The sequence below is a fragment of the Opisthorchis viverrini genome (genome assembly GCF_000715545.1).
Source record: "Opisthorchis viverrini unplaced genomic scaffold opera_v5_529, whole genome shotgun sequence".
In the NCBI taxonomy this organism is placed as follows: domain Eukaryota; kingdom Metazoa; phylum Platyhelminthes; class Trematoda; order Opisthorchiida; family Opisthorchiidae; genus Opisthorchis; species Opisthorchis viverrini.
In genome coordinates, this window is record NW_008752191.1 from 160,406 (window position 1) to 183,991 (window position 23,586).

At 42.8% G+C, this 23,586-nt stretch overlaps 3 protein-coding genes across 3 annotated transcripts in view; 2 read left to right on the forward strand and 1 right to left on the reverse strand.

The window, feature by feature from the left end:
* The window catches only part of T265_11601 (hypothetical protein), a gene marked incomplete at both ends in the record, with an annotated part of 7,668 nt that extends 6,206 nt beyond the window's left edge, over positions 1 to 1,462 (forward strand). Inside the window, one exon of the mRNA XM_009178294.1 lies at positions 978 to 1,462. Within this exon, the coding sequence (XP_009176558.1) occupies positions 978 to 1,333 (356 nt within the window). The remainder of the gene's footprint in view (positions 1 to 977) is intronic.
* Positions 1,463 to 5,500: 4,038 nt separating this feature from the next.
* T265_11602 (hypothetical protein) lies at positions 5,501 to 7,309 on the forward strand (the record flags this gene model as incomplete). Its single annotated transcript, XM_009178295.1, has 1 exon — positions 5,501 to 7,309. The coding sequence occupies one exon, from the start codon at positions 5,501 to 5,503 to the stop codon at positions 7,307 to 7,309; it is 1,809 nt and encodes a 602-aa protein (XP_009176559.1).
* Positions 7,310 to 13,193: 5,884 nt separating this feature from the next.
* Positions 13,194 to 23,586, reverse strand: part of T265_11603 (hypothetical protein) — a gene marked incomplete at both ends in the record, with an annotated part of 23,575 nt that continues 13,182 nt past the window's right edge. The window contains 4 exons of the mRNA XM_009178296.1: positions 13,194 to 13,428; positions 14,764 to 14,915; positions 18,148 to 18,778; positions 20,423 to 22,036. Of these exons, the coding sequence (XP_009176560.1) occupies positions 13,194 to 13,428; positions 14,764 to 14,915; positions 18,148 to 18,778; positions 20,423 to 22,036 (2,632 nt within the window). The remainder of the gene's footprint in view (positions 13,429 to 14,763; positions 14,916 to 18,147; positions 18,779 to 20,422; positions 22,037 to 23,586) is intronic.

Sequence of the window (23,586 nt, forward strand, 5' to 3'; positions counted from 1 at the left end):
ACAAACCATAACCGCTACCACATCAGCACCAAAAGAAACCTAACTATGCTTGTTTCCGTGGTGATTAACGGCCACCCGAGTGGTGCCGGATCACTGTTCTTTAGAATAACTGCTATGGGTAATTCTTCTCAACCACCCATTCTGTCACTATCAACAGCATGAGCTTATGGAGCAACAAGTTATTGTACCACTCTTCATTGGTACCCAGATAACCATGTGATTCAGGAAGTGTGTTGAAATCGAACAAACCACTATCAGCGTGCAACGTACACCTATGCCCGTTTGATTGTTCTGTCATCAAGAACGTTTAGCGGCAAAAGTTTAGTTGTTTTTGAGGTACTGTTTGTCATCTTTAACAGTTTTTGCCATTTCACGAGTGATATCTTCCGGTTTGGGGTGGCATAATATATTATCGTACTTCGAGAAATACACTCATTTGCAAATCAATTTGGTTTTCACGGTAGACTCAATTGAATCTCTCGTTTATGACGTCCTCCAGCTGAATGTGCTGCACACAGGCCGCCTCATGATTCAGTTGGCACGATATTCGAGATATCGCAGTATATTTTCATATCACACCAGCACTGAAGAGTTCGCCTCATGATTGGCACGATATTCGAGATATCGCAGTATATTTTCATATCACACCAGCACTGAAGAGTTGCTTGAAACACAATCAGCTATGGGTTCGAATCTCCGTACTGTCCTGCAGCTTTTGTCAGAAAACAGCAACTGTCCCTTAGTTTATCTTAGTGAGACGCTTGGGCCGATAGCCAATCTCATGCTGTCATTGTCAGGATGTGAACCCGGGTCGTCGAAGCGCTAGCTCATCGTTAAATCTGCTGTTCTACTCGCGCGCATGGTATTTTCACTTGGATCGGTATCCTCCACCATCTTTTCTAATGCATAGTTTATATTGTTCCTTATTATATCCTCCATTCTTGCTGTATGCTTGACTTTCTTCCCTATTATCTTAGGTGGAACTTCCTACATCCCTGAAGAACAAGTAGTTCCAGCACAATCCTCAACAGCTGAAGAAGTTGTAGATATCTCCTTAATCACTGGAAGGCTTCGTGTGTGTCAATCAACCAGCAAAGCTAGCACCACTGTGGACGGCTCCAGTAACAGTGCTCTAGCTACACGTGGCGAGTGGGCATTAGTGGGAACTGAGAACTCCTCATCCAGCTTCCAGCGTTCCTGGTTTGGCTTGGATCCATTGCTCGGTCAGACTCCAGTTGCTAAGGTGCAGGAAGGTCTCCATGGCCTGCCGGTGCAGTACACAATACCGACAGAAGCAGAACATACTAACGGCAGTCCAGCAGCAGATAGCTGACGCTTCTCTGTCTTCTCTCATTTGATGTCATTTGTTCAGGGAACCAATCGACGATGTAAATTTTTGTCTTGTCTTTTGTACCGACCACTATACAACTGTGTAAATATGGGGTGTAATATAGCTTTTGGAGTTCAGTTGGATTTCATGCGTTTGTGGATATTGAGGTGTTGATTGTTCACTGTTACAGCTTGCGTGGCGCAACGCGGAGTGATGCGCATAAACTAGTCGAGACCTTCAGCAACTATGGACAGCTCTACTGTCAATGCTTGCTGTTATTTTCGTGTTGCAGAGGGCTGGATTTCAGACTTTGCCCAGCCGAATGATGCTACTCGAGAGATGGATGTCTTTTGTGTGATGATCAGGATAAAACAAATTTGGATGTGTGAGAGGGCGTTGTGCTACCGAAACTTACCCATCACACTTCTGTTGCTTGTATTTTGTGAGTAGTAAGATTTCATTTGGTTGGACTACCTACTCAACAGTTGAGGAGATTACAAGGTGATGAAAGTTCGGTGCTTCTCGTAGTACTGTTCAAGGATGTTCACCTGATCATTGCAAATTTTTCATTCTTGTATTAAGAGAGAGATAACATCCTCAAGACAAACATCATGTAAATTCCGTGCGTTATATAGTGTGCGTATACTAAAAAGTTTTCTCGCTATTTGGTACACCTTACTTATCGAACTCTCCTAATATTACTATGGAATGCACCTTCAGACAGGCAGCATCGCATTCACCTAAGGAAGTGCGAGCCTGTGCGCTGTTCTACACAGCACACCTAGACAGTTTAATAGTTGGTTCACATTGTAGCGTCGACTCTGGAGGATACTGGGTTGTCGAACTAAAAAGCTCCATGGTATATCCCTCGCGATGGTTGATAGTTATCCAGTGAGCTCATGTTTGTGTGACCCAGAAACAAAGCACTTGAATACATGTTCACTCCGAATGGACATTTGTGGGATTCTCAATGCGTGAGGGAAGCTTATGGCCTCAGTTTTTTAGGCACGTGCTTTTAGTGTAGGTGCCTTATGAATTCGAGGAAACATTTCCTGGGCCACAAAAACGCATTCTAGTGCTAAACATTATCCAAAACTTGCCGGTGCTTAGTTGTGCAAACCATTCTTTATACGTGGCGTGTTAAAATCTACGGTATGTCACCGGACAATTTTGAGCACAAAGCTCTGTATACATAACTCATTCTTTTAAAAAGTAGGTAGTTATTCCAAAAAACTACAATCGTTGTCCAACGCACTAGAATTTAGGCTGGTGAAACCTCAGTGAACAGTTCTTGTGGCCTATGCCGAGAACAGCTGTTTTCCTGCTCCTGTTTTGACAACCTTCATGACATGAAAATAACTTTGGTGACGAATGATGTGCGTTGAAACGTAGTTTTATCGAAACAACTTGCCACGTTTACGCGTGCTAATGTATCTTCTTCATTAGCATGGTAAAATTGGGGGCTTCGTTCATTTCTCATTCGTTTTGTGTTGAAAACCGTGCATATCTTGCATAACCAATTGGTGATCAAATTCTAAGACGGATATCCAGGAACGGAGAGCGCCGCTCCAACACGGTTGGAGGCTATTCAAAACTGTCATCTCAGAATCCTATTGCGATAAATTAACTCGTTATGGAGCACTGGAGCATATCCCTCGAACCAAAGAAACCGCAAGAATAGCGAAGATAACGGTTAACCCAGTGCGAGAATTCATCTTCATCTAACTACCTACATATCATTAATCCATTTGGTATTTCGAATTTCACAAATGTGATAAAGTCAATAAGCTTCACTAAGAACGACGTGAAAACTACGCAGCACTGAGCTTAGGCTTACAACAAATAAGTCAAATAACAAAACCACTTTGTAGGTTGTTGATTCGGTGTAATTTGGTGGTGAAACATTCAGTTACGTACAGGCACGCTGTGTATTCAACTAGTGGCAGTGACAACACTGTACGAACACGAAACTCTCAAAGCAAGATATGTATAATAAGAAATATACACACCACAATAAGACCATGAGATTGACGGAACAGTTGATTTGCTGTTCCTTGAGGAACAGTTTCGAATCTCCAAAAGCAAGTAATGGAATTGTAATCCCTGACAAAATTTGAACAGGAATGTGACGGATATGAAAATTGCACAAACATTCACCATCGGAAGGCTATAGATTGGCGGTGGTATTAGCAATAAGGACGCGTATAACCAACAACGTCTAATGAGTTCAGAATTCAATAGGATGATGATGACTTATATACCATTCCGATTAATGCACGGAAAGGAAAGACTGCAACAATCTGAAGTCTGGATTTTCTTCTGGTGATCAAAGTTTCTCTGAAAAATTAGCCTACGTTGTCTGAGGGTCAAATAAATATGTTGGCTTCCCTTATCTTGTCCGAAAAATTTGCTAATCCAATTTTCCAAAGTCATACCTATGCATTTGTTTTTGTGACCGACCGCTTTTCTCATATCCTAGTTCGTAAGGTAGGTGGATTCAACAGGTGGTACCCCATTTTCGAGTACCCTCTTCGTTCAATATGTATATTGCTACATTGTATTAGTTTAGGTGTTACATCCTCTCTGTGCCTAGCTGCCATGCCACACGAAGGAAATACTAGGGCTGAGATACCGTCACATTGCCCAAGCCCAGACCCATGTTTGGGTTGGAACCAGAGACCTGGTTAATGAGCTGATGCCTTAACCACTGGGTTACTGGAGCTCAATGTACAGTGAGAAGGATTCAGAAAGTGTACAACTAAGCGTTCGACCCTTTTTGTTCACGAAAACAGGTCAACACCAGTGATGTCCCACTTATTCATGGGAATGAAGGGTGTAGAATGCTTCTCCACCGGGAAAAATCCATGCTTACGCCACTTTAGGTTTTTTTTCAGCCGAAACGTGAATTTTATTAGCAAGTTAACTGCACTCAAAGACATGCGGTGAGTCCCACAAAACGGCGGTGAAGCATCGGCGTTGAACGCTGATGTTATGTTGTCGATGTTGATGATGACGATATCATAGGAAGACCCGTTCTTCCGGTCTGGTGTTTCTCGTGCGTGTGGGAAAACAACGTTGAAAAGGGGTTGAAGGAAGATAATATCAATTTTGCAGTGATCTGTGATAAAATACTTTGCCTGCTGTTTATCGAGTTACCGGTTGACTGGTGCCCGCGCAACAACAAAAAGCAACATATCTGCATAGGACCTTCGTCTTCGACCACTCCGATCTATAAGTAGATCGTATTACGTGAACTTTCGCTTGCAACTCAAGGAAGTATAAGTCTGCCAGTTGTCAGGAGACTTAGCAAAGTTCACTACATTGGCGGCAAACGCCTTGTAAGGTGCGCAGCCACACTTACTGTAGTCAGTGCTGGTTTGTTGCTTAGATTCGACTTCAAGGCATGTTTGTCCATTAGTCCATCGCGATTGCACTGTGTATCATAATGACAACTAGTCGTCTAAACTTTGGGGTCCGTTGGCAAAAACTGAACGTCGTTTGTTCACTTTTTCAACTGCACTGTCGTTTCATCTCAAATTTCTACCTGCGCATTGACAGTTCCGGGCGCTTTACTGTATTGCAATCATCGTCAGACTGCTTTTTCCTGCGAATATCACCTACACAAAATTATATGGTCTCTTATTCATCCCAATCAAAGAAGTTAGACTGTGCCAATTAGCATAGTCTGACTTGTTTAGTTTGGTAGGTATTCGCCACAACGGACTGCATTTTCGGTGCCTCTCGAAAACGAAACTTATTCTTGCACTTACGTGAACTTCCGAAACATCTATGCAAATTTTTCTAATTATGCAGGCGCATAACCTTGTTCCAAGTTGTGTGGGGTTTGTCAGCCGATTTTTTTATGATCCTTGTAAACGATTCATTGTGTATCAACCAATCCAAGTTCTCGTTTGGCACTGGTGCTTACCGTGAGGTATATAGAGCCGGTTCCCGAACTATCCTGCAATGCGATCAGCAGCCGGTCGATCAACACTGATTTAGTCTGAAGAGATTCTGTGGATTACTATCCTTTTTAAGCACAATCCGACCAATCCAGTAACTTGACCGAACGAAGAAAAAAGCCGTACATTGAGAGATTCCCTGATTGCTCTGAAAGGAGTTCGCACTGGTTTTTGAGGATTTTCCGTCTAATTACGGTTCGGTTGCAACATGAACAAACGTGACAAGAAGTGTGAATCAGTACACGAAGACAAACAGGTAGAGCTGCAATCTATGGATGATGTATTGGCCTATGTTATCGGTCCCCATGGCTTATGGCAGTGCATACTTTTGTGCACTGGAGTTATCGGATTACCACCGTATGAAATGTTCAGTATTTTTGGCAACGCCAAACCCAATGTGCGGTGCCGCATGCAGGATGATATGGAAAGTCTGCTCCAGAATATGACTTTTGAAGAAGCGACTCAATTTATCCGAGGCAATCCCACGAACGTGGATGTCGTCTATTCCTATCTGCCCGAATGTTATCATAGACTGTCTGGAAAGTTAAACTCGACAGAGTTCTGGTCTCTTTCCAACCTGACATACTCCAGCCTTTATACACCCATGGTTCAGAGGTGCCCAAATGGCTACGTATACGAGCCCCGAAAGGATCAATATCCATCCAGTATCATTGAATCTTTTGATCTTGTTTGTGACCGGGCCTGGTTGGAACCATTCAGCACGACAATGTTTATGATTGGAATGCTTCTAGGATTCTATCTGGGAGGATGGGCGGGGGACAGGTTCGGCCGACGACCCACTATTATATTTTGGTACACCCTGGGTACGACGACAGGCTTTCTTGCCTCATTTTCACCGAACGTTGCTTGGCTATGCTTGGGTAGGTTTATTCTGGGTGCGGCTGATAGCGCACGATTAACCGTCCTGTACATCCTCGTGTTTGAGCTAACGATTCCCAAATGGAGGTCAATATTGTGCTCGTTTTGGACCATGTTGCAGTCATTCTGTGCGAGGGCTTTTGTCGCATTTTTGGCTTATCTGATCCCTGATTGGCGGTGGTTGAATTTCGCTATGACCGGGGTTGGATTTGCCGGTGTTGTGTACTTCTTTGTCGGTCCTGAGTCACCAAGATGGTACTTGGCTCGTGGAGAAAGCAAAAAGGCGTTAGATGTGTTAGTCTCAGGCTACCGTTATAACCACTTTGGACAGTATCCCCCGGAGGAAGAACTGGCTCGTTTGAGAACCTTTACCGAGATGGTGGGAAGCAGGAACACTGCAACACGGATGGATGTAGCCCTGGATGCGGAGACGCGGAGGAAAAAAAGTTTTGTCCACTGGATCAAATCGACCAGTATCTGGGAGTTTTTCCGTTCATCAGAACTAACCAGGCGCATAATACTGGGATCCTTGGTATTTCTTTGTCATATATATTGTTATTTCGGGCTTTTGTTGTACAGTAATCATGTGCGAGGAAACGTTTATCTTGTTACTGTGATTAATTCGGCCACAGCGCTTCCTGGAACTCTACTTTCGTGTGCACTATATAGGATTTTTAGCTGGCGTAAACGACCCATCATTGGAGTTTTCACATCAGCCTTCCTGACTTCACTCGTAGCCGCCCTTTGTACGCTGACTAACGTTGATCCAAAAGACATAATTCTAACTATCTGTGTAGGTTTGTCTCTGCTTATGTTGGAATCTGGCATGGATATGATATACATTTATATACCCGAGTTGTTCCCAACGCTACTGCGGTCTAAAGGCTTGGGCTTTTGTGCTGGCTTTGCGCGACTGGGATCTGCTTTGTGCAGCTTCACCAACGCTTTGGACACTTCCCTTGGTCACGGCGTGCCGATAGCTTTCTACACCGTTTCGATTGCTTTGGTAGTTGTTGCTCTTCTACCACTACCGGACACAAGAGGTTATGAACTGGAGGAAATAGTTGAACGCGATAATCAGCTGGAATGGAATTCGAGTGAGCAGTTCGGCTCCAGTATTTCGGTGCGTCGATTTTAGTCGGAAAGCTTGTGACCGCCTTCCTGGATTCATCCCGCCGCTTGTCTATACATCACACTGCAATGCTGATTTTTGAGCTTGATTACTAAGCCAGTCTGGTTTGAGTTAACGTGGTTGAAATACAAACATGATTGGTTCCGAATACTTGGCGTTCTTTTCGGTTACTGTAGAAGCAAAATGGATAGGGGCAGTCGAGAGTATTATCTTAGGTGAGTAAATTCGTTTACCTAGCGTTCATCGCTGTGAGTGGATTGAAACACCTGGTCCCTATGACATGGAGGGATCCGATTTTCGACGGAAGCGCTTGTTAATTTGAAAATTTCTGGTCAATATGATTGGCCGAATTGTCGTATCGTGGGGCACGTTGTGCAGATAACAACAAACGGCCATACAATGTATTTTTCAGTTACTACGTAATAAGGAAAATTGCAGCTTTTCGTCAACTGCGAGCTGAAGGTCTTAACAGGAGATCACTTGGACACTAGCTAGTGGAATACAGAGATAGATAGCAAAAAAATCAGGTAAACATCCTTAGACACAAACTTAGCCCTACTAGCATCTCTGCCCTTATGTAGGTTAAAAGGTAGTACATATGGTAATTTTTTAATCCTTGACCTTCTGATTAAAAGGTCATGCCTCAAAAAATTGGAAACAAATCAGCATCCTGGGAGATTAACTTCGTCACACGTAACCTAAAGCAAGCAGCATACAAGAACTGTTTTGTTTGTGTCTAGATTTCATGGTGATACCGGTCACAGTGAAAACCCTCACTAAGTGACATCTGACAAGGGAAATAGGGTATTTGGTGACCATTTCCTCCACTGAGGCTTTTATTAGTATTCTCAGGAAAAAGTAAGGCTTAACTTGCTGATCTGGACAGTAGTCACCGTTTTGTGAGGAGGAAATATTCTTTTGTAGACGGCTTCGCCCCCACACTCTCTCACTTCATAGCGTTCACCACATAGTCAACTCTGGATTGCGGTTTTCAGGTTGCTCACAAACTGGCGGAAGACCGATTATTAATTGTCGTCAATCACGCTTGAATCTCAAAGTTTATCCCAAGCCGATGGTGTCATTTAATCATGACGGTTCTTTTGTGCCACCGCGCATTCATATGAATAAAGTCGTGTGAGTCGTTGTTCGTACGACTTAACGAAAATTCAAAGCTGCTGGATTAATGAATATTATCTCAGCTTGGCTGAAGTGGACATATGTAAGACGGTAATTCAATTTCCTCTTCGTTTCCTTATGATAGCTGAATGCAATAAATCATTAGTATAGAATAAGACCTGTCCGGGTGGTATACCAAAAGTATCAAGTGAGCATTACCTTCACTGATTGAAGGCACTGAAAATTAAAAACACTATCACTGACACACACATGCGTTCAAGGAGATTCTTCTCAGTTTTAGGATTCATTGCAAGAAAAAAATGACTAGTAACTTGGGTATGAAGCTTCCGTTGCATCTTACATTTGCTTCTATCATATCCTATATCGTGCCGAGAATGGTTAAAATTTCTGATGATTCCGTCATCTAGCAGGCCCGTTTGCTAATACAAATCAAGCCATTCCCAGTTAATCTGAACCTACTCACAAAGCGTAAAAACTCAGAATTACGCTCCCATATGAGCATAACAGTCTCACTTCCTCTGGTAATGACCAGACAGGAGAAGGTGGTGGTAATTTTTCCGTCAGTTCCAGAAAACCTAACAGAGATCTTGAAGTGACGCAACACCGGTCGACCTTATCGTTTTTTCTTCAGCTCTTCGCTCTGGTCCATAATGGGCCTGAGGGATCGTAATCAGTTGAATGTATTCGCACAAGTAATAATAATCTGTATAGCTTAGGTGCTCCAAGGTAAGGAACGCGTATAAGAAGTCGGCTCTAGAAACGAAATGTCGTTAATTATTGCTGGCCAAACACGTTGGAAGTCATAAGGCGGATAGGACCATTAGTCCATCCGTCCACAGTTTAAAGTGGATCATAATGGTAGTGTTGATGATGATGATGATGATGATGATGATGATGATGATGATGATGGTGATGATGATGGTCACCTGTTCATAGGCTATCGGTGGCAATTGTTATGAATGCTACCACTTTTGAAACTTCCATTGCGATAATAGCACCTATCCGGAAGTAGGTATACCGTCTGCAAGACAACACTGTTTGGCAGATCTCCGTCTCGAGATGTGGATCCAGTGTGATTGTAATCTCCCCATATTGATTCTATGAAATGTCACCATTCGGACGTACAGTGCAGCGAATCACCCACGGTCTAAATGGGGCAGGCTTGCTTGCAAGAAATTTAACGGGGAGGGTCTTACCACACGTAATGGGTCCTTCACGGGGCATAATCAAAAGAACGGTATTACGTAACCGAGAGTTGATGCGCAAACGATCAATCGGTTGGACAAACACCTGGTGCGACAGGATGAATTTTGCTGTGCGGCAGACCAAACAGTCATCTGGACGAGACATTTCCTCAGTTTAAGGCAGGCCACAATGAATACATCACAGTACATGATATCTTAGTACGTTTGTCAGCTTCTGTTTCATTATCATCCGATCGGTTACCGCCTTCTCCTTAGAGTGTTGGTTCAGTAGCAAACAGGGAACTACGGTGATTCCAAGGTCAAAATTTGGGTGCATATAGGATTCGTATTTACCTTACTTTTGTGTGAGCAGTTCTCTATCGGTCCAGGCTCAAGTACTTCGGCGATTCGTCATCAAAGGAAAAATGGTAAACTTCAGTTTCATCCTTATTACAGCTTATCGGCTGTACATGTTCTTGGTCAAGCCCGCATTTGAATCCGACATCTGACAGACGATGTGTGTGGTTCGCAAATATCCTATCAGTTCATACTGAACGCACTCTAATTATAGCGTCTGAATAAGGGAGATGAGAGTGCAAGCTTTTTAAGCGTCTAAGTGATTAGTTTCCTCGGCTTGTTTACCTGTTTGAAACCTATGTACATGGTGTGTGCAATCGTTGGATGATTGCTCGATCATTATGAGCAGACTGTTGACAGGTAGTCTGTGGGCTTTCGCTTCTTGACGGCAAATCTGCGTCCCTGGTTGAGAACCACCGATCTGCTTCGACCACAATCGATAGTTTGAAAAGATCGGACCCATTCAGTGCGTTTGTATCCAACACATGAAATCGTACTTATCCACAAAACATGGTGCATCAAGGAACTAGGTACAAGAACTTGTTGCAACGTTTCTTCACATGGTAATACTATTCAACATATAGCCTGAGAAGTAGCTACTACCCATAGAGAGCCCACACCATCCTCGATCCCGTGTGCCTTCTCTCTCTAGTAAGCAGCCAACCATCAGGAGAGCCTACAGTATTCTGTATCTGCTTAAGTGTGTTTGATGAAACACCCTTCGCTTATTAACTTTAGAAACTCACGGTCCCTAAAGTTGCTGAAAACTCTTTGACTACTCACGACAGGTTTTGCCCTCTTTGGGGTTCATCATGTAAGTGCAGCCCAAGAGTATCCGGCAACCAATTGGCAAAGTGTACTCATCCATGAATTAAGTTGGCGTTAACAGAAGGCTCAACCGAATCCCAGCTGAATTTCTCGTCTGTGACTATTTTTATGCTATCTATCCTCGTGGAAGTCTGTCAGCCAGGGTTCCGTATATGTAGACTCTAATGTTGATCAACTTCAGATTTCCGAATACCGGAAGCATTAAATGCTCTACCACAGGGACACCGGTTCACGAGTTCTAGAAGTTAGAACTTCGTCGGATGGCCACTATAGTTGAAAGTTGTTTGTAGTATCGTTAAACGTTACCGTGAGAGGAACGCATGCACACCGCTGAAAATTTGGACGGAACTGAAAATCCTTATAGTTCCGCCGAATCCACTTGAGTCTTAAAAGCATGCAGCGATCACACTCTGCCGTCGCTTGAATCCAAGTCACCATAAGCATTGTCAAACAAATCCAGAACCACATCAGCCTCCTCGAACCGGACTGCCTTACTTGCTCCCAGGGTCTCACCTAGGCCAAATTACAGGCTAAAGTGACGTGACCGCATCTGGCTGTCATCAAAATTAAATAATCCGAAATCCAGCCCCACTCCTGTCAGGACGCTCCCAGACATGGAAAAAGTACATGTGCAGAGAGTGACGCGCCCCCAAGGTCACCGTCGGTACGACACGTCCGGAATGTAGGTGAGTTGGCGGCTGCAGCCAAACACGGCTTAGCAACATAAGACCAGTGGACTGGGGCTGATATTGCTCACGACCGGAACACCGCCATTAGCTGCACAGAATGAACAAGTGAACGACCATATTTGGCCATTTAGTCATTCTATATATTTGCGCAGAAGCTCTCTATGTTTTGTCCTGACAATAAAGCCGTGTCCCGAGTTCTCTGTCTTCTCCTTATCGCATAGTCTGGCAGGCTCAATGAAGGCGGTCAACCACGACACAAGAACCCACCTTCGCCGAATTGCTGTCTGTGACTTTCGTCCAGCACATGTTGCAGACATCAACATTTATCGCCCAGAAGTTCCGTAATACGAGCTTATTTCTAGGATTGAAACAAGAGATAGCTTTGTACCACGTCGGACTGGCAAATGATCATGTAGGGCTATAAACAGGTGTGTACCGGCCGCCAAATGGCGTTTTTCACTTTTTCCAGTGCATAATAGATTCAATTATGGTCGTTGGCTTGTTCGCTGAGCTGGGCAATTTGGTTGCAAACGTTTCATCACCAATCGAGGTGACATCATCAGTGCGTAGTTGTGCGTAGCGGTACGCACAACTACGCACTGATGATGTCACCTCGATTGGTGATGAAACGTTTGCAACCAAATTGCCCAGCTCAGCGAACAAGCCAACGACCATCTACGCCACCTGAGCTACCGACATTCTCCTCTATAGAAGATTCAATTATGTTAGGAGAGGAGATACTGTGGGATTCTTAATCTTTGCATTTTTATGGACAACCTCTCTGGCATCCTGAAAGCCACCCACTAATGCGGACTGGCCTACATTACAATGTCAGCACACCACATCGAATCACACTGATGAGTCCCCCACTGGTTAGCTGATACCGCATTATGTTTGAGTTGAGGTAGTTGTGCAGCCAGCTGAACACCCTTCATCCAGTGTTAGCACAGAGAATCATTAGAGAACCGTAAGAGATAGCTTAGCAGCCACAAGTTGGCCCAGCTGATCGCTCATAACTGTTAAATCATAGACAAATTGTTGAAACCCATAGTGTATATCTAGTATGCTTTGATGTCTCACCGCCTTCGTCATACCCACCCGAGACAACTCATACGACTGGCTACTGTTCGCCAAAAATCAACCTATACAGAACGCTGGTGGCTGTCGAAAGCCAGTCCTAGAAGCGTTGTACACTAGGTACTCCGCAGTGACTGGATGGTTGAGTCGAAGTGATCCAGTTGTCTGGCAACTTCCTACCCCACATACCCACTTCATAGGTGGACGAAACTAGCAGCTACAACCACTATACGGCAAGCACGCTGTTCTTACAGCTAATAATGATGATGACCTAAGACGGCCAAGACTAAGGAGGGTTTCACGACAGAACTCTGCCTTTTCCATTGATGTTATCACAACTGAAACGATACATAACAAGCACATGTGGGCAACCATCCCATTGGCTTTTAGTGGCGAACGGCCTTGAACACTGTTCAAATTATGGAAACTCAATGAAAATTGACCAAAGCTTATTAGAATAGTGCCAAGTCTTTTTTTGTAAACTGGATGCGTTGTAAGCGGCCGTATATTCATCATCACTATCCTGACATCTAATCAACAAACAAACAGACTGAAAATGTCACCATTGCATTCAGAAGAATAACCTTGACAGTTAGAGCACGATCCACATCTCAAAGACTACTGTTCCGCTTTCTCATGGTCCTTCCGTTTATTGTTCTCAAAATCTGTATTCATCAGACTCATTTCTTGCAGGTTGAGCAAACTGAGAGCTTTTTTCTTAGTTGTTGGATGGCCCGTAGTTCTCTGTGAACTTTGTGCTTGTTCCAGTGTAGTCAGCATCACGGTACGTGGCACTAAGTTGTCGACAGAATTTCTGGACGGAAAAAGGTGCATCACATGGCGTTTTCGTTCACTGTAAAGCGAGAAGAACCCGTTCGTGTATATTCTGATCGTGGGTTCGTTAAATAGTGGATGAACACTGTAAAACATGCAGGTTGATCTTACTGTTCAGTACAAATGATCAACTTTGGAAACAGGCAGCTGGTTGCAACTGAAACTGCTTTAGGTTAATTTAAAAAGATAATTCGGAGGTGCTCTGAGATAGCCTTTCACATGCAGTTTGGAAACCATGAACTCTTTTGTTTTGGTAAGCTTTAGCAAAAAATCAGCATAGTTTATATGATATCTAACAGAACTGCATGGTAGTCACCAAAGTCCAAGTTAATATGCGTTGTCTCTTCCATGGTTAGCATGGACCGATCGGTCGACGCAGTAATCATAGCACTTATGCGGCAAAAGTGATCTTACCCTGATACTACATGGTTCACTTTTAAACAGTGTCAAGAGGGAACTTTCTTGACCGCACACAGAGAAATATTTGACCTTGAATAATCGCCGTGTACTGTAAGCGTTTGGAGTAAACTTGGTTTACTTAGTGATCCAGGCTTCTTATTCGAACTAGGCAACTTTCTATTCGCCTGTTCAGGTGTTTCTAGTAGTGTCTCTGACTAAACCTCTTTAATGCACCACTTATCCTGGGATGATTACACAATTAGCATCCGTTGACCACTTTTTTACACAACCTGCCGCCTACTAGTTGAAATTACTCACAGAGTGCGCCTTGATTTTGGCATTAACTTGGTACTATAACTCAAAGATCTCATTAAATCTTATTAAATCCCGACTGTAGCGTACGCTTAATTTATCACGGCGGCAATTCTGTACAGCTATCGCAAATGTCGGTTTGACCGCATCTGTTCAAAAAAAAATCTGAAGCTTGATGGGGAATCAAGACTGAATGGACATGAGAACTGCATTTTTTCTGGTTTCAGCCGTGACCACAAAAAGCCTGTTTAGATTTTTCTGGGTAGACCATAACATATCAAGAAACAAACATGCAGTCAGTTGGTGGTGAATACGTCAGTAATGGCTGATATGACCACTGGAAACTTGAATAGAGTCACTCACAATTTACGGTTTTAGCTCTATTTGCCTGTTTGATAAAGTGTAGAATCGGCCGTAGAACATCGTCTGAACGATCTATGTATTCTCCAGGGCTGTTTACAGTGTGTCTCAGGTTGAGCCTAGGTAGAATGTCCTGACATCAGTCGCCTCAGGGACATGAGAAATATACCCGCGCAGCCAAGTTTAGCTTCGGGCCCCAGCCATACTCGCATGGCTTTCTAAGTAACAGTGACAGCAGTACATTTCGATCAATCTTTATTCATTCATGAATAGTGACACTGACCTTGTTCCCAACCGTTGTCTCCGTAGTGCAGATTGTTTGAGTGTGATGGCGTGGCGCATTCGATCAGCGTAAGACAGATGTTCTCCAAGTTGAGCTTTTACACGCTGAATTTCTGTAATCCCTCTGTCTGGGTTAAGTTCCACTGGTTGAAGCTAGCAGAGAATTAGAATCGTGGATTCAGCAAACCAATGGGCAACTAGACAATTAATAATAAGAACGGAAAACTTTTGAGCTAAACACTTTCAAATGCATTCGGATTTGGTTTTGACGATATACTCAACTGAATTCAGCCGAATCTCTCACGAATGAGGTCATTATGAATGAAAGATTCGACTGGAATGAGTTGAGTCTCCCATCAAAACCAAACTCATATGCAAATGAGAGTAGTTGGTGGATTCTGTCCAATTCGGTTTCAAAAAGAATATAAAGTTGGCAGGATCTTGGGAGCCCCCAAATAGCAAAAATCCTATCATGAGCTGTCGACGAATTTTCAGCAATCTTATGAATTACGTGTTACACAGGACAGTTTTCTGCAAATAAACAGTAAATTTCCGCTTTTTCACATTTACCACCAACTGTTGGTCACCGCTCACTGACCATCCAATCCAATTAGTAGTTTCCCAGAAACAGCGTGCAAAAATAGTGCGCCATTAAAAGATTCAAGTGGACAAGCATTTTCGGATCTTGATGGCGCAAGCTTCGTAAAACAACCTGCAGAACATCATCACATTACGCAATGTTTCTCCTTCAGAAAGATGTCATTTTGGCTTCTTCAGTAAACTTCTTTCCAAAGCTTATATATATATATATATATTCATGAGTTCCAACGCTGTTCATGATACGCATCAAGTAGACTGCTCACAAGAATACTAAAGTTAAGACCGTGAAGAAGCAACTTAAGAACAATGTGCACCTCAACAGCATTTCAGCTATAAACTTGGAGCTACAAGCTACAAGAAATCCTATCACGAGGGGAGTGGGACCACCGCACTCCATGAGAGCGGCAGTTGCCAGAATTCCGTCGAACTTCACATCCTCTAACTTATCCTCCGCCTCCTCCCCCCTTGGGAGCTTTGCTCATTATTTTGCTGAGGTGTGTCCTGGTTCAGAAAGCTTTACGGTCTCTCCTCAGCAAGAAGATGGCATAAAGTGTTTAGTTGGTTTCTTCGAGGACAGCAGACTCCAAGCCAGTAAGTGTCTGTTTCCCTACTTCCTCTGTGAGTACTCTCAGCCGGTTCGCCTGCAAACAAGAGAGATGTTTGCCTTTTTTCGTAGTTCATTTGCGGCGCTGAACAAACTGCGGAATTCGGATTCAAATTTACTGACAACTCTTCGACTTAAAGGATAATTTCTTGTTTTGAAGGGTCTCTAACGCCTGTTGATGGTATGGTGTTTTGGAAAGGAATACGGCTGTGTGAGGATAATTATCAGTAAACTTAAGCCAGATATTTACTGAGTCATGAAAAATCAAATTTTCAACATACACTGCGTCTTCTCCAGGCCAATTAAGGTGAAAATGATTGCTCTAACTGCTTCTGAGGATTCAAAAGAATACTGACAAACCATGGGAAGGACACACCTCGTATGTAGGGACATTTCGGATTGCCCTAACTGGTATCCCATTATTGTGAGGAGTAGTTCTTCCTCAGAAGCCGACAACTATTTTCGATAGAAAGAGTGGTGTCTGTTTCTTGATACTGCCCAAACGAACAGCTGATTACAACAGGGTGGTAGCCTTCCAAACCTTAGCCACCTGCAAAGCTGTGAAAACTTCGAAACAAAGTGGGTTCCTTGAATGCAGAGGTGTTCACTTTTGCGTAAAGAAAGAATAATGCCCTAATGATAACCGAGATAAGGTCGCTAGGGCCATTTTAAGCCGAAGTTCCCAAACAATTTTCCGAATATTCATTGGCTATTGTCTCTTGGTGCCACTAATGGGTTCATGGTAATTAGCAATAGTGCGTCACGATTAGTGGCTGCAGTTTACCCAATGGATAGTACCAGTCTTCAAATTAATGTTGAAGAAGCAATACGAAGGCATATCGTGAAAGCACGCTGTATGGACATCGAGTACTAAAAACTCGGCTTTGAAATTTTGCTGTGTTAGTTTACAACTTCCTCAAAGTTAGCTTCCAGAGTATAAGTCCTCAGTTGTTAAAGACTTAACGCTGTCGAAAACGATCCCCGTGAGTGGTTCTTTAGTGCCTAGGTGTTCCTTATGGTAGAACCCTGAGACATTACCTAGTTAAGGGTGCTGTGGAAATGTCCCAGCACAAAAACTCCCGGGAACATCCAAATAGACGAATCCCATTTGGAGGAACATATCGCCTTTACGTGATCGAGGTATTGCACTTTCCGGTCTTCATAAAGCGAGGCCGTATGAATGTCAGGAAAAAAATACTTCCGTCCTCAGTGGGATCATCAGAGTACGATCACTGCACATGAGCACCACGTTGCTCACTTGAGAAGTTGTGCCCATCGTACAAAAGAAGACCGCAGCATTAGATTATCCACGCTAACCATTCACCACCCGAAGGGTCACAAAAGTGCGTTTAAACATAAGCCTATCAGCAGAATCGATGTCTTCTATCTTTAAAATTAACCACCGATAACGTGGATGAGTTTTCTTACCATGTGTATGCGACGCTGGAAGAGTTTACCGTGATTAAGTGATATTAAAAAACAAGGTTCTCTTAATTTTACCTAAGTTACACTGGTGTGGTTGTTAGCTCTTGTCCATTTCTCAATATAGGTTAAGATTGCTGTCACGATAAAATCTTACATGAACCTTAAGAACCTACTCTTTATCTACAAACTGCTCTGGAACAAAAATTCACTTACTCACTCCGATCCCTAGTTTAAGAGGTAATCATTCGAGAGGACACTCGAAACTGGATCACACGACTTGAACTGTGTGAGTGAAAGTTGAGCGGTGCTGCATCCTATCTAAGTGTAAGTTGATCCCACTAGTGGTCTGTCACTCAGGACCCTGAGATTTTGGGCGCAACTGCCAACCTGAATGACGTAGGTCCCAATGTGATTGGAGATATGTGAGACTGTGCATCGCTGACAGTTCCAAACAAAATTTAAGCAAGTGTTTAGCAGTTCTCAGCTTTTATCACTTAACAGTAACACTCATTGGGCAAAATCTCGGTTGATGGTGCATTTGGTTTATTTCAAGCATAATAAATTTCCGAACAATCTTGAGAAGAAGATATTTTTTAAAAATCAAGAAAACTGTTCCAGTTATTGGGAAACCCCTTTCTCAGCCTCAGAAAAAGATCACACTTGCATTCCCTGAAGGTAGCTTATACAAAAGGGATGAATCTACGGACTAATACAAGTGTGAAAAGATAATTTAATACTCTGTTATCGGTTACTTACTTTTGTTCCTATTGTCTTCATTAGGTGGATCATTCTGGTGCAGGTTGGCTGCTTCCCAACGACATTGATGGAACTGATGGACGATGTGCTGGAGCTGGATGTGTTATATTTCGACGTTACCTTGATGCTGTCAGACCGATTTCCAACGGTCTCATCCGTTACGGAAAACTCACCATCGATGAAGTTATCTGGCAGTTTTGGTCTGCGCTTTAGCCCGGCCAACGGTTGATCTGGGTGTACTTCGGAGCCACTGAAGCTAACAGCCTTAAAATTACCGCACGTCTCTCGTGATTTAGCCATTCCCATTATTGACTGCACTTGTAGGAACTCCTTGGCTAATTCGGTTTTCCACATACTTGATTCAAGAATGTCATCCATTGGAAGTGCTACGTAGGAACGAAAAATCTCACTTCCAAATTCAGGTTTCTGGCTATTCTTTCTAGGCATTGGGTTTAAAGGGTCCTGACGTGCTGTTAAAATCTTTGCAGTTGGAGCTAGCCGAGATAGGTAATGTTCAACTTCGGCTGATGTTGAAGCTAGACTTGCATAATGTAAGTTCATCATAATCTTTCCAAACACTTTGACGAGTTCATCGTGCGTAGCATGTTCACGCAGAAGGAATCTCCGCAGGCTGCTAACGAATAAACACGAGCAGGTAATTAAGCGAATTTTCACTTACGATATCTTGTTCTGTTCTCACCATTCGCTGTAAAACAGCATGATCAAAAGACATTTCCTTGGAATGGTTCGCACTTATTCAAAATCACTATGCCCGTTAAGTAACCTTATTATTTAGAGGCACCCGACAGGATCAGCACTCCAAATGAGCTGGATGTTGCATTCCTGTTGCCATACAACTTGTTAGCCGTGTTAGGTACGCAACAGTAGAAGGAATTCGGTGTTGCGAACTCCTGGTGAAAAGTGATTTTTAAATGCTAATTTTTGGAGGTCAAAAACTGGATCGCCTTAGTTACCAGTGTGAAATATTAGAACGTGGTCGTAATGAAGGAGCGAAAAGGGAATTGTTCTGATATTGCTAAAATCACTGTGTTGTTTACTGGATGGACTATATTCGAATCTTGTGGGTAGAGAAGGCGGTCTGAATAGGTTTAGTATCCAAAGTGCGGTAGCATGGTAATTGTTGGTTTTGTTGTGCGGTATCTTTCAAAAACATAAACGGATCGACACTGCGGAATAATAATCAGGCTCTTTCATTCTCACACACCTTATGTGATATCCACTGGTTTTGATTTATCCTTTACACTTGAATCACCAGAAAGACATCGCCATTTTGGGTTACCTTGGATACCGAGACAGGACAAGGTTTGTTTTGCTGTTTTTATCACCAAAATGAGTTGAGTTTTGCTGAAGTGCGGAACACGAGCAGCTGCAACGTTTCTTTTTCTGTCCAACAATCACATTTTTACATGGTAGACTTTTTTGGAAACCGATTTTTATGAGATCCAATCGTCATGTAATTTATGATGTGAAGGGTTTTGGGATGAAGCTGTTTTCGCCATCAGAGTAATGAAGCACTACCATCTTCCACTGTACCACTCACAGTTTTTGTCTGTCTCTTCGTGACTAAAATGGGGCACGATTTTAGGATGGTGCATAGGTACAAATAAAGATCCGGTCATTGGAACAGTTCTGGGTTAATAACTGTGATACAATACCCTTCTCGCATTGAAAAATCTCAGCTAGCTCAGATTAATTTTAGTGCTTCAGAGTAACAAAGTTTTGGGTAACCATAATCTTAACATATATCAAGCTTTATAGTATAATTCCGCAGAATACATTTTGGGCAACTGTTGTTTTGCAATTGCCTTTCAGTGTACTTTCCTTTTGCCGGTAAAACAGGCTGTCTTTCGTTGAGCAATTTGTACGGCATGTCAATATCATTTAGCGGTTTCGCCCATAGCAGGGTACTTTTGACCTTGTGAACAATGGAGATGGTTAATTAGACCATGCACGGCTAGATATATATGTGACGCTTATGTGGAGGTTTTTTGTAAACGGCCGAGGTTGGTATTACCATACAGCAGTCCCTGCAACAGGTGATCCCTTGCTTCACCACCTGCTGGAGAGAGTTCGAGGAATCACACCTGAGCCCGCATTTCGGAATTATTTTCACTAGCTAGCCAGAAGGCTGAATATTATATTTAATGCTGTACTTCGAGTGTCCAGCACTTACCAGTGGGAAATCCCCATATTAATTGTTCCACAAAACCTAACTTCGTATATCATCCAAATGCCATCTGGCTTTGGGACTTACCGTTTTTCCCACGTGAATATCCTCGTGGTTAGTTTGTTGCCTCCACCGAAACCAGTGATGACCTCCACACCATCCAGCATTTTCTTTATCATCCGTTCGTTGAGCATGGTGAACAAACTCAGCGGCTGCTTCTCCACTTTCATCCGGAATACACATAACAGTGGTCGAATTAAGATGCTCATACTGATCACGGTAACAAAGGCAATGAACAATACCGTAGTCTGCAACATGCTTGGATGTAAGCCCAGCGGGATGACACATGTGGGTTTCACAATTTCCACTAGGCTATGGCTGATGGGTCCGTGCATCCCACACAGCGCTATAATTAGCTTCATTGAAGGTGAAATCGGATTTGATAACCAATTAAACCAGCCAGCCAGTGATGATAATGTGTAGACCACCAAAAAACGTGATAATGTGCACAAGCACAGAGCGATCAAGTTGAAGTTTGTGTACCATTTTGACATGTGGACTACGAGATTATATCCAATGGTGAGAAAGATTAGGGATTCTGAGGTAGCTGCAGTCATATGCGTGAATAGCTTTATCGTCAAACGGGATTTCGGGGATATGTTTTCGAAAGTGTAAGAAAGTTGAATAAGGCCAAAGAATAGAAGAGAAAAAACGCCCGACCAACTTATGCTGTAGTCAAACAGATAGGTAAGGTAGCAAGAGCTTAAAACTAGCAAGGGTTCTATAACCGTGTAACTGTAGGTATATTTTGTTACGAAACAAGTCAGACAGCCACTAGTAGCTCCGAGAATGCAACTACCAACAATTTTAACGACCAGTACTAATATACCATAAGCAATGAGAAGGTGAGCTCCCTGTCTGCTCACGTATTGTGGTTGACAACTAATGGTGTGAACATAATTAAATAGGACAACGATAACCCCATCATTAATCACGGATTCTCCGAGAAAAATAAAGTACAAACTAGGGTTAACGTGGAGCTCTCCGAGAATACCGAGCACCATTGTTGCATCGATTGAACCCACTAGGATCGCAAACAGAATCAGAGCTGTTGGGTGCAAACGTAGCCCCTCCGATGAGAAAATCGACGTTTCATTTAATAGTAAAAAACTAAGGGTAAGAAAGATAAAGTTGAAAAACGTTCCGATAAACCCAAAGATTAATATTACTGGTAGGTTTCTGATGAAGTATGTTTTCTGAAGGTGCAGAACGGCTTCGAATATGATCGGTGGAAGAAAAAGGACAAAAAACGTTTGTTCAGTGAGGAAGCGAACTTTCATACCAAAATACTTCATGACACACCCAAATATCACTCCGATGCCCAGAAGTGAGAGCGATTCAGGAATAAAGTGAAAATACCATAGCTTCAGACTGTAGAAGACCTTCATGATACTGACGGCTATCATGAAACTCGTGAGCAAGATAATGGTATAAGTCTGGTTCAAGTTTTCCACTTCCACAAGACTTTGTCGGAAAAAAGCACCGCCGCCTTGCCCCTTTGGGTTTGCGTAGCTCGAATTACGGTCAGTTCTCACTTCTTCAACCAACGGTGTCGTCTGGTTTAAAAGCACACTTGAATCACCGACTACGGTAAACATGATTTCAACGTTGAACTCCGTGTGGCAAACGAATGGCAGTCGGCTAAAAAGTAAGCAGAAACGAAGCTTTTTGTTAGCAATGTTTGCATGTATCCTTGGACCAGGGACAAGTAAGTAAAGGCTGATCAAGATCAGAAAAACATCATAAGAACTGAAACCATTGTGGCTGATTAAAAATAAAAGTGGGGTTTCCTTATCGAACGGATATCACTTGAAAGTAAGAAATGAGAACAAAAATCATCTGGAATGGACGCTCTTGACTAGAATAGATCCCGAACTGCTTGAACTAAATGACAGATATGTGAGAAGGTGAGCATGAATCCAGACAAGGCGAATAATAAATGAAGCGGGTGAAGGACCTTTTTGATCATTTATTCTTCATGTTGACCATCCGGATGAGGATATTACGATTTCCTGTTAAACTGCGTTACTTTTTCGTTGAAAAGTTGACTTAAATAAAAACGTATACATAGAACATATCGCAGTAACAGTTACCTTGCTAGTTGTTTTTAGGTAAATTTCGAACCTGTGATGATGGTGGTGCATGAGTGTGATGTGAATGAAAGCAGATAATTCTAGTTTGAACTCCATCAATGTAAATGTCCTGTCATGACATGTCATGGGAAAATCACACTGGACCGTGAACAAACACGCAATTCAGAAAACGGGCAAATATGGAAAATTGTTCGTAAACTTATTGTCAACAGTACACGATGAAGAGGAAAAGAAATTATATCTTGGATAGACCTTCAGTCTAGTAGAAGTTAGCCTCTTAATGGTGATCAAACCAAATCAAACAATACTGTTTTTGGAGTTTATGGTGTTTTTAGGGCTTTGATTGCTTAAACATCCAAACAAGGTCTAAACGGAAAATAGGAACTAGCTGGATATGTGATCGAATTAATATCTGCTGATATCCATCACGCACTGAAGAATTTAAATGTTCTTTAGGAAATCAACTCAGTCAGTGATGCACGAATTTTTGCGTTTCGGTGTAATCTGAGCTTCAGTAAACAGGAAAAAGGAATCGCTTCGTCTAGGTAGAACTATAAGAGCTGATAGAATGACACACTCGCAAAGTTGGCCTGATAGGCCATTCCCGATTGTTTTTTCCACCTCATCTTACCCAGATTTCGTCGTAACTGATAAATATGCCCACAGATGCTCAACTAAACAGTGATCCCAGGGTACACTGGTGATCGCAAAAGATACATGACGGCATCCTTAGGTTGCCAGTCACGCAGCACCTTGTTACATGGCGCGTACATGTGAATATCAGTCAGGAGTCTTTGCAGTATCAATTGCCCAGTTTAGGTTACTGTATGGCATTGGAGGGGTAGAGACCGATCAAACATTGAAATTACATGAGAGCCGAACTTCGGTATTTTCGTAGTGTCACGTGACCCAAATGGGTCTACGATTTAATTGCACTAGACTACGTCAGACTGGTACGTGTCGGTTGATTACATTGGGACTGGGGGAGCGGCTAGCATGAAATACAAACCAAATTTGGATTCTTAGGGCTCAGTCGACTGACTCATGTCGCCCGCAAATACTGCTGTGTCAGTATTTTCTGCTTAATTCAGTCAGTCT